The 11,156-nt window shown below is 36.0% G+C and overlaps 2 protein-coding genes across 2 annotated transcripts in view; one reads left to right on the top strand and one right to left on the bottom strand.

Moving 5' to 3' along the window:
- Positions 1 to 7,675, bottom strand: part of clec16a (C-type lectin domain containing 16A) — a gene marked incomplete in the record, with an annotated part of 48,834 nt that extends 41,159 nt beyond the window's left edge. Inside the window, 5 exon segments of the mRNA XM_014006923.1 lie at positions 3,255 to 3,360; positions 4,862 to 5,010; positions 6,319 to 6,452; positions 6,770 to 6,898; positions 7,456 to 7,675. Of these exon segments, the coding sequence (XP_013862377.1) occupies positions 3,255 to 3,360; positions 4,862 to 5,010; positions 6,319 to 6,452; positions 6,770 to 6,898; positions 7,456 to 7,529 (592 nt within the window).
- Positions 7,676 to 7,863: 188 nt separating this feature from the next.
- Positions 7,864 to 10,939, top strand: dexi (Dexi homolog (mouse)). Its single transcript, XM_014006925.1, has 2 exons — positions 7,864 to 8,734; positions 8,831 to 10,939. The coding sequence occupies exon 1, from the start codon at positions 8,393 to 8,395 to the stop codon at positions 8,660 to 8,662; it is 270 nt and encodes an 89-aa protein (XP_013862379.1). The 5' UTR covers positions 7,864 to 8,392; the 3' UTR covers positions 8,663 to 8,734; positions 8,831 to 10,939.
- Positions 10,940 to 11,156: the final 217 nt, after the last annotated feature.

Consider the following 11,156-nt stretch of genomic DNA (forward strand, 5'->3'; position numbering starts at 1 on the left):
CACACACACACACACACACACACACACACACACACACACACACACACACACACACACACACAGTGACCTCCAGAAAAATCCCGAATGTGACAGCTTAACATGACCAAATAAAGAAAACCAAAAGGATTTAAAATAAAATAAAAATAAAAAATTGGAAAAGAACAACCTGTTCAATCATACCAAAAACTGTTTAAAAAAATACAGTGCAACAAAAAGTAGTTTCAATTTTTCAGACTATTAATGATCCTTTTATAATGTATTAGCAAAACTATTTCATCTTAAGAATAGGAGAATAAGATTTWTACAAACTTTAAAACTAAATGATTCTCTTGCTCTTAAGAATTTTCTTCTACATTTCAGACAAGAATGTTTGCAGGTGTAGGGAGGTAATATAAATGTGAAAAAAAACACTGTTTAAAGTCAGGATGCACAATTCTGAGTTTTGCAGAAATTGGCTAAAAACTAATTGTTTATCAGATTGTGAGAATGGTTATAGTGCTCAGGTTTTGTTAAAGTTTTAATTACATTGTTTTTGTTTCTTTTAGCAACAAAAACTGATGTCAGTAATACCAACATTACAGTGGTTTACTTGGTTTCAAACTATTTGAGAAACATGACTATAGTGAGGTGAACTTGTCAGACCTCCGTAGTCCACTTGGTGTCAGAAAAACTCTTTATTAAAACTCTTTATTAAACAACAGTGACGATACTCTGCGGTTTTTACAAACTAAGCAGTGCTAAATAGTCAAGCCAAACATCTAACTGAGAAGGATCACACAGTCTAAATAATAGTAATAAAGAATAAAACAGTCAAACATATCACCAAAATAAACTGAGGAGCTCCTCTAAAACTCTGCATGTCAAACAAATTAGGTGAAGAAAATAATTGCAGTGGCATGCAGGTTTTTCTCTGCATGAATGCACTTGAGTGAGAACATGATCAATGATTTACAAAAATACACACATCCAGATTTTTACAACAAATACACCATTAAGAAGAGGCAGAGCTGAGTAACAAGCAAGGGCTGAAGATGGCTTCAAATTTGATAAAACCACCAAACCCAAAGAGTAAATTTACAACTAATTCAATCAAGCTAAATGACCACTTCTTTTAGAACCACACCATTTTTATATGAATGCAGCGTATGAACAGAAAAAAAACAAGACGTTGCTCAAATACCCAGCCCTGAGAGAAAGACTGAATGAATGGAACCAACTTACATGAAACTGCAGTTAGGCAGATGGGACGCGCAGGAGGAGGAGGAAAGACAAGAAGAGGAGGAGGAGTGGTTGGAGAGGGGGAAACAGACACAGGGTTAATGTGAGTTACGGGGCGGCTGAGGGTGGGTGGAGGTTTGGAAGGATCACGCAGGCATCTYGACAAAAACTGCAAACAATGACACACTTGGAAAAGGAGTTTCAATGTTGATGTAAACAAAACCATTTGGATAAATTAGCCCCAGCGCTGGAAGAAACGGTTTTCCAAGTTGTCATTTGTTGCAGTGCATGAACAAGGAATCAGGAGGACGCATCAATCAGATACAAAGTTTACCATTATGAAGCCTTCACTGCAATATATTCACTTATTTTTAGTGCCATGGTACTCCAAARATCTTAAAACCAGGTAAAAACTTTAATGTTTTTAACATTTTAATGAAATTATTGATGCAGGGTATTAGATGAGCACTTGCATGGTAGTATGACAGTTCTGACAGAGTGAAGCAGAATAAAACAAATCAAAAAGTCAAAGTTGCTGCAATAAACTTATTCTTCCACGTCTGGCAAATGTTTTATTTCATGGCCTACGACCAGGAGAGAAACACAATCCTTAGACAAATACTGTATGTTTCATCATATTTGTGACCCATCACATCGAAACGAGGATTAAGTCCAAAAGTGTTATATGGAGAAACAGGCAAATATAGTGTTTTGACTAAAATGTTAACAAAAATTGCATTTTGTCAAAATATAATGAATAAATGGCTTATCAATGTATCATTTGAATGAACTGCCTGAAATATAATCATAAAACAAAATTTTGAAGCACTTTTTTTGAGCAGTAGCAACGAAAAAACTGATTTTGAGGAAAAATGCCTTAAAACTTTGAGATTTTCCCTGTGAGCTAGCAAAGTTTTGTTTCTTTTTAGCTGGGAAATCTCAATATTCAAATATAATTTGAGGTTTCCTCTTTATAAAGGACATCAGAAATTCCTCATGACATAAAATGACAAAATTAGGACACAGACCAAATATTTATGTATTATTGTAACCAACAAGACAAATTAAGTCATATACAGTATATGGATTTGATTAAGATATCAGAATGATCCAGGTATCAAAAGGTAGCTTTTAAAGCCAAGAATCTGAAAATGTCATTAGGTCATTTTGACCAAATTTGACTTAATCTTTATTTCAATATGATGGGTCACATTTATGGCTACAAGATCAAATCTACTGTATGATCTGAGGGTTACATGAAACGCTCAGAACATTTACTGAAACAGACCATGTTGCAAAAAATTGCAATGNCAACGAAAAAACTGATTTTGAGGAAAAATGCCTTAAAATTTTGAGATTTTCCCTGTGAGCTAGCAAAGTTTTGTTTCTTTTTAGCTGGAAAATCTCAATATTCAAATATAATTTGAGGTTTCCTCTTTATAAGGACATCAGAAATTCCTCATGACATAAAATGACAATGGCTACAAGATCAAATCTACTGTATGATCTGAGGGTTACATGAAACGCTCAGAACATTTACTGAAACAGACCATGTTGCAAAAAATTGCAATGAAGGCAGAAAAATTGAGCAGAAAGGTTAAAAAGTTTTCCAGAAATTAAAGTAGAATTCCTGAGGAGATAAGAGGGTTGATTCAGCACAGAAAATAAAACAGTTTGTTAAAAGCATTAAAATAGAACTACTGCTGTGCTGCAAACTGTCATTTTAAATAACCCYGATGGACAACAGTAGAATTGTTTTTACTTATTGCTATTTAACTCCAGTCCTTATAGTTTGTAGATCTGAGCGTGTGAGATCAGAGTCGCTGTTTACAATAGATGACAAATATAAAACCACATCAAGTCTAAAATAATCTGCACACTTGTTACCTGTTAGCCATGCAGCAGAATAAGCAGAAAGCAGGAAGCACAAAAAGAGGCTGTAAGCAGTCCCAGCATCCCCTGAACTCGTGTTTATAAGCGTGAGCGGTTTGTGTGTGTGCGGTGTTCGTGTGCACATGCGTGTGCGCGAAACTCACCTTTGTAGACGTTGAGTGTGATGGTGCGGACTGCAATCCGGACCATGCTTTCTGGGTGGTTGAAAAACTTAATGGCTTCGGTGTACAGGGCAAAGTCATTAGTGTGCTGTGTGTGGGAGACAGAGAGGAGGCGCCGGTGAGCAAGGCATTGCACCGCCAAACTCAGGCCGCAAGTGACGACAGAGAGAGCGAGGAAGCAGCTGAACAGAAACATTGGACACTATTGTAGTTTCTAAACATCTAGTATGAGTAAAATCCAAATCTCTTCTGAAAAATATTGTAAAAAAAATTTAAAATCCAGACAATATTTGAGGAAAAAAGCTATGGATATTTTTTAGTGTAAAGCATTAAAAACTACAATTAGATTTATGTTTTCTAAATATATATACACATATATAAAAAGACTAATTAGCTTTTTTGTCTCATTTATTTTAGGTTTAAGCAAACTGTAAATCTGTATCAAGCAGAAACCTGTTGCTCTCACAGCCCTCTCTGTGCCTGATCCTCCTCCCAACATTTCCTCAGTTACTGAGACCTCCGAGGAAGCATTTAGAGGTTTAAAAACCATCTTGAAGTCACAGCAAWTGAAGAAATTTGAACTTGAAACCAAACCCAAACCAGAGTTTGCAATTCATTTCTAAAAGTATGACAAAGTTTTACTGGGAAGGAAAAGATGACAGCAATGCAACACTGCCACCTGGAGGAAAATGAGCTTTAAATCCCAATTTCACTGTAAATTATTTTCTAAGGAGTTGAAAAGAGAGAAATAAAAACACAAAACAGCTCATTAAAAGGAGTCTATAAATTGTTAAAAATTTTTAAAAAGGTTGTATATTTCTCTACACGTTTACTATGGTTGTTTCCGTACATAAAATTACGTTATGAATCAGTTAGAATATACCACAATAGTACATGTATACAGTAAATATAGCACAGTATAAACCAGGTCCTCATTCTACAGGAAAATACTCTGAAATCTACAAAATCAGGTCTGGTTTTGGCTTCAGGAGCACAGCTACCATTAACAGTACACCAAAAACTTTCCCCAGTGCACACAGATAAACACAAAGGTAAAGCCGAACAAATAAAAAGTTACAACAACAATAACTTTTGAGTTGGTCAGGATCCAGATATACAAACAAAGCACAAGCAATATTTTCAGAATTAAACCAGTAACGTCTCTGGATCACAGCTGAGGAGAAAACGTACCATACGTTCAGCAGTTATTATCTTTAATATTAATTATTCTTTGCTGAGTCAGCTAAATCAATGAACCTTCACAGGAATGTGCAGCATGTTAGAAAAGGAACAGAATCTAAAGTTAACTAATCAAAGTTCAAGAATCATTAACTAGATTTTTAAATCTAATGATTAGTAAAAAAATGTGTAGCACAACCTCACAGCTTTGTGCAACTTCAAATTGTTTTGTGGAAAAAGACTTAGACCTTTTTCCCCAGCTGATCTTACTGTTAATGTTGTTAATACTTAATCTCATCCTTCCTTTCTTGCTGACGGACAGGTTCAKCTCATAACTGTGGGTCACTAAATCATTTCACTGTGTTTCTGTGTTTTTCTTTCATGCACCCTTGATTCTTCTGTGGCCTCACCTCGTTGTAGAAAAAGTGTACAGTGTGGTTGTTTAGCTTAAGAGACAGGGTCTTGAGGAAGGAAATGTAGTAAGCCATGATCTCTTCATCCGAGAAGTCAAACTTGTGCACGATGATGGAGTTGACGTGGTTGTTTGACAACAGATAATCTAAAAACAAAGGGGAAGGGAAGTCAGGCAAAATAGTCTTATTTGGTCAAAATTATTTAAATGACCTGAAATTTAACAGTCTGTTTTTTTAATCGACATCCAGTGATTTAGTGTGTTAAACATTTAGGCTGAATGGGTAGTTTCACTTCAGCAGCTTCATTTGTGTTCCACTGCTATCATGCTAAAACGTAGATTGATGTTTTTATATGACAAACAAACAAATTTTTGGGGATTTTTTTTTCATTTTACTGCCTTTACTTTCAAGCATTTTACTCCTGTAAAACCACAAGAGCTCATCAGATTTCGTAACTGCTGCAAAAAAGCAAGTCCTTCAAATAATTATTTAGGATTCAACATTATAACCTAATGTTTTTAAAGCAACCACCTCTATTGGCAACCTAAATAAAAGGCCTATTTTAAAAACACAGATCAACATATTGATATTTTTGGATGATTGCTAAAGAAAAGAGAAATCAATCAACCTGGGTTTTTCAAAAACAAACAGGAAACCTACTACTAGAAAAAAGGCCTCTTAAAATTTGCTTAAAATAATTAAAAAAAAGAAAAATATAACTACAATGTTGTAAGTAACTAGGGCTGTGTATTGGCAACCAGTCATACCAGGGGTCATGACACGATATATCCCGATATATTGCGATACTGTAAGCAAGGCAATATATTGTGATATATTGCGATTTTTTTGTCCAAAAATTCTATTAAATAAAAACCTCTTACTGGAAAAAAAAAAGAAAAGCTAATGTTTACTTACAATGCTAATGCTACCCTTACTCTCTGGCGCTCAAGAGGTAGAGGAGCCAAATGGCTGGCTCACTGTTGCCAATTAGTGGTCAGAGGCTGAACTACAACATAAAAATGAACGGTTGGCAAGAAGGTTGACATTTTAAACCTTAATAAAAAATCGATGCAGGGCTTTAGAATATCGATACAGTATCGGGAAATGAAATATCGAGATATTTCAGTGTATCGATATTTTCTTACACCCCTATAAGTAACAGTAGCATAGTTACTTTTATTAAATACATACTGCACTTTATTCAAATAAAACATGAAAAAAATGTGAAAAAAATGCATTAATAAAAAAAGTAAAACTAATGTACTCTGCTTCTTGTAATGCTTAAAATTTTGTATGACTTTTAAAAAGTACACACACACAAAAACCAAAACTTGCTATCCGTTTTCTGCAGTGTGTTACAGTCTCACTCCCTTACCACAGGATCAGGTTCAAAATGACAGCAGCAACCCATCACTATTAACCTTTTCAGTAAATTACTATTTTTTTTTACTTACATAAGGAAGTCTCATGACTGATGTTTTCAAACAGAATGTTGAGGGTCTGGAGGAGCTGAACACAGACGTAGCGACCAGACTTCTGACGCAGGATGTTCAGGAAGAAGACAAACATGTTCTTCTCCAGGAAAAAACTAAWAACATACACATGTGCAGAGATACACATCTTACGACAAACATATTTGCATAAACAAGAAATTCTAAAAACCTCATGATAAAATAAAAATCCTAAATGTCCTTAATTTGGTTGTGGATATATGTTGCATTTTTCGTAAGTCATTACTTGCACAGCCAGAAAACGCAAAGAAATTCTAACAACAGATTAGCAAAACACATTTAATGTCAAATTTCTGCTGTATATGATAAACAATAGATGTTTATTTAACTTCCATACAGGATGCACATTTKATGATTTGGAATGGACAGTGTACAGTCACTGACTGGGACTTACTCAAACACAGAGCTGTCATTCTGGTCCCCCCAGATGAGGATCTCTGTGATGGTGCGGATAGTCTCGACTAGTAGGTTTCGGTTGTGGTCGGTCACTGTGGTGTTTTTGGTCAGAATGTGGTACATATATCTGAATAAAAACATTTACAAATGTAAAGCATGTGTACAAGAGATAAAATAAAAACATTTTAGCAGTAAAACAAAAACGGTACAGTTAGCAAAGCTCTAGATACAAAGCTAAAGTAATTTACACTGTAGTTAACACCAGTGTACGACAACCTGACTGGAATCTAATTTGTTTTAATTTGACACATGTTGTAGTTGCACGAGTTTAACCTTACACATACTTTCGTAAACCCTAGACAGCACACTTTCAACAAATTTACAATCTACTTTGTTATCTAACATAACTCAAAACACCTGCGGTTTTAATGTCCCGGAACTCTTAGCAGCAAATGACATTTGTAATTGGAAGCGCCCCGACAATGTAATATGCTAGCTAGCATCCTATACCCTACTAGATATAACAAAAATACTACAACTACAAGTAAGTTTGTGAACTGAATAGACAACATAATGTTAAAGCAATGTTTTAAACTGTTAATAGCTGAGCTAATGTCAACGTTGCGTTCAACCGGTTACCAATAAACAAGCTAATATTTAGCCTCCGTGACGCTAACTACTCACTTTAAATGGTCCAACGAGTGGATATTTTTCGTCTTTCCTTGTCCTCCAACCCAGCTCCGCGACCGACCAAACATGGTTGCGGTTTTAAAAGAGCCGCTGTTCTCCAAAATATTGCACAATTTATAAAACGCGTTTACCCATATCGCCTACTTTTATCGTACTAATAATATCTCCTAGCGTAGGTAGGGTGACAGGCGGATAGGGCTGTAAGACTGGGTAACGCCTTCATCACTAGRTTTCTTCTGGGAATTGTAGTTTTTGTTCCACAATACATGGTGGTGTAAGTGGTRAGGAGGACTACAATTTTTATGGTGGTTGTGACGATTAAATCAAGCGACAGTACCCTGTTTGCGTCACTGAATGGCCATCGTATCAGCCAATCAGAATAGAGGCTGCTATTCGGTGAACCAATCGCGTTTCAAGGTTTCAGATGTGGCTTTGTGGTCGGCTCTGTTTTGATGTAGTTGGCAAAAAAAATTACATATTAAGCGAGTTTTATCCGTGAAGACGACGTGAGACGTTTTTGATTATATTTTTATTTTCTGAGTTTAGAGCATTGCTAGACTGAACTTGTAACAAATGGTGTAGTTTATTTTGGCTAACCTTGGCTGCTACTGTTTTTAGCCGTCGCGAGCTGGCATGGCGTTAGGAACCAATGTCAAGAATGCGTCGAGCTAGCTCTCGCCATGTTTTAATTAAGTCCCATGGTTATTATTAGCAATGGACGTAATGCCGTTTAGTTTATATGCTTTCCTGTTATTTTCCTCTGGACTCTACAGATAAACGGATCTCGGAAAGATTTCTTAGCCACCGTTACAGGTCGGGTTGAGCCGAAATGGACGCCCGAGTCTCACCTGCCCAAACAGATTTGTAGCAGCAAATATCATCAACTCTGGTTACGCACTAGAAGCCAAATTTTGGTTCATCTTTCTTTTCTATGACACAACCAGTTTATGCCCAGTTAGATTCGGTGGAATCGCTTTTGGACGAGCTCCCATATATGTTTTATTTGGGCCTGTTCTTTGTGAACGTCCTCATCCTCTACTATGCCTTTCTGATGGAGTACATAGTCCTGAATGTGGGGATAGTGTTTCTGCCCGAGGATATGGACCAGGCTCTGGTGGATCTCGGGGTGCTCTCAGATCCGGCCTCTGTACCCTACGACACAGACACGGAGCTGGATGTGTTTGAGGGCTATCTGGAATGACAACATGGAGCAAAGCGGGCAGGTGGACGCAGCTGCAGGCTCACCCTCGCAGAGACAATATACAGGAAAAAAGTAGGATTCGTTTTCTGTCATTCTAGGGATTTAAAACTAAGGTTGAAGCCACAATGATGACATTTTTGTGTATTACGCCCATGTCTCTGTCCCCAGGTTGTCTCAGTTTAAAGAAAGGTGACCCGAGGAAAGGACTGAACCTTGTTAGACCACATGATCAGCAACAGGAAGTAGACTTTCCACCAGATCATTGATGCTACTGACCCTCATATTGGTAACTGAAAGGAAGCACCGTGTGCTGCAAGTGACGAGTAACAGTCAATCCTTTTATCTGAGAAGCAGATCATGTGTCTGATCACCTGCAAGGTTGGGATCCAGCTGCCTGACCCTGACGGCATCAAAAAGCCAACTTACAGGAACTTGGTCACTTCTTTTACAGTGTTATAAAACATTTAAGAAGAACTAGCAAATTACCAAGAAGACTGCATCTTCCTGTAAGCATGTTGCATACTTGATCACCCTGAGAACAGTTTGTTTCTTTTTAATTGAGAACACCAAATTCATGGCTGCTTTACAAGCTCTTTCATTCAGTGTGTCTTTTGAGGTTCTCCATATTTAATTTCTGTATCAGAGATGTACGCCTCTCAGGAGCATGAATTAACTAAATCTGGTTACACTGGCAAGACGTAATATCCCTGAAGATACACTGCAGAGCTGCAGGGTGAAAAAAATCATTTTTTTTATCTTTACTGTTTTTTTTTAATGCTGTCTGTACTTAAATCATGAGCTGTTAGTCAAATCTATTTTTCTCAAGTTAAATAATACGCCAAATCTTCTTATGGAAAACCTCAAAAGATGTGCGTGGGAGTCCTTTATCTAAGTCATGTTTAATGACTACAAGAAATTTGGTGCAGGAGATTACTTTTAATTTAAAAAAAATACTTTGTTTTCAATTTTACATATTCAGAAATCATTTCAAAAATATATGTTTTCAACAGCAATAATAAATAAAGGAAGAGGAGGATTAGATATTAAGGRGATTATTTTTAACCTTTGATTGTAAAATAAACAGACTTTACTGTTTCGGTGAGGACTGTTAAGGGACATATTCTATGCTTTAAATGTACTGTACATGCTGCAGATCTATGTGGAGTGATTACAGCCCAGCTAATAACTAAACATTTATTTTGGGGGGGAAAAATAAGTATTTTTTTTTTCCTGAAGCAAACTTTACGCTCGGATGACATTTTGATGGTTTTAAATCCAAACCAGGAGTATTTATTTTCACATGCATGTTTCAGATTGACACTTGGTGATCCCGAATTGCATTTCCTTTTATTTTTAATACCAGACAGCATTTCTCAGTCATGTTCAAGTTTTAATTAGCTGCCTGCTCAGCTAAAATGGCAACCTAAAACATAGCCAGCCAGCTACCAACAACTACACTGTGGGAAATTTAAATATCTAACTGTCATCAAGAATGTGTGTGTAGAATTACAGAACTTGCAGAACTTTTTTTTTGTTTTGATAGATTAAAATCAGCAATGAAGCAGATTTTTTCCTTTCTTTAGATTCAAGCTGCCGTAAAGCAATATTTTGTATAAATGTTTAATTTGTGCATAAATAAGTATTTTGGAGTGACTATGAAAACAAACTAAAAACTCAGGATACTGCTTGTTAGTAATTATTATAAATTATATTTGTACAAAATTTGATCAAAAAGTTATATAATTGTTGATTAGACATGCATAGTTATATATTTTTTCTTGTTTTATTACAAACATTTAAAAATGTATTGCAAATTACAAATGAAACTGTTGAATGGAGCTGACTAGTATTGTTTAAAAGTGTAATGCAATCCTTTTTTGCATGTTTGTGGGGGGGAGGTTGTATTATGTTGAGAATTTACATATCATGTAATTTGTTTAAAGATAGTAAAATCTGGAATGTGTGGTAAAGCTCACTTGGTAGAGTCCAACCATGAGAGGTTTAACTTCTAGATCTTCACAGTTCACAAAATYTCAAAGCTGGAAAATGCCCCAAAATATCTTCAGAGTTGTGTCATTTCAAATTATTTTGCAGCTGAAATGATTTGCATGCTATTTTTTTTATTGGTTGAAATAAACAGTCATTTTCACAGCTGTCATGAACATCTACAGACTCTCCGACGCTTGTGTCATCCCTCCACATTTACATGCCTTCCATTACCTACAGATTGTCAGTTTTATTTTCTGATGTGCATTTAATAAACTGACTGAATGCCAACTTTCAGCCTCATAAATGCAATAATTTTAAACGTTCCTAGCTTCATTGTTATTGTCATGCCTCATTTTAGCCAGCAGAGGGAGGTGGTGAGTCATAGAGCAAAATAAGGTCAGCTTATAGTCTGTTTCTAACATTTAACTCTATACACATAATGTAGATACATTTACAGTTACTTAAAGTAAAAGTTAGGACCTTTTACAATGCAGTTCTATGGAAA

The sequence above is a fragment of the Austrofundulus limnaeus genome, unplaced genomic scaffold (assembly GCF_001266775.1).
Source record: "Austrofundulus limnaeus strain Quisiro unplaced genomic scaffold, Austrofundulus_limnaeus-1.0 Scaffold38, whole genome shotgun sequence".
Lineage (NCBI taxonomy): Eukaryota > Metazoa > Chordata > Actinopteri > Cyprinodontiformes > Rivulidae > Austrofundulus > Austrofundulus limnaeus.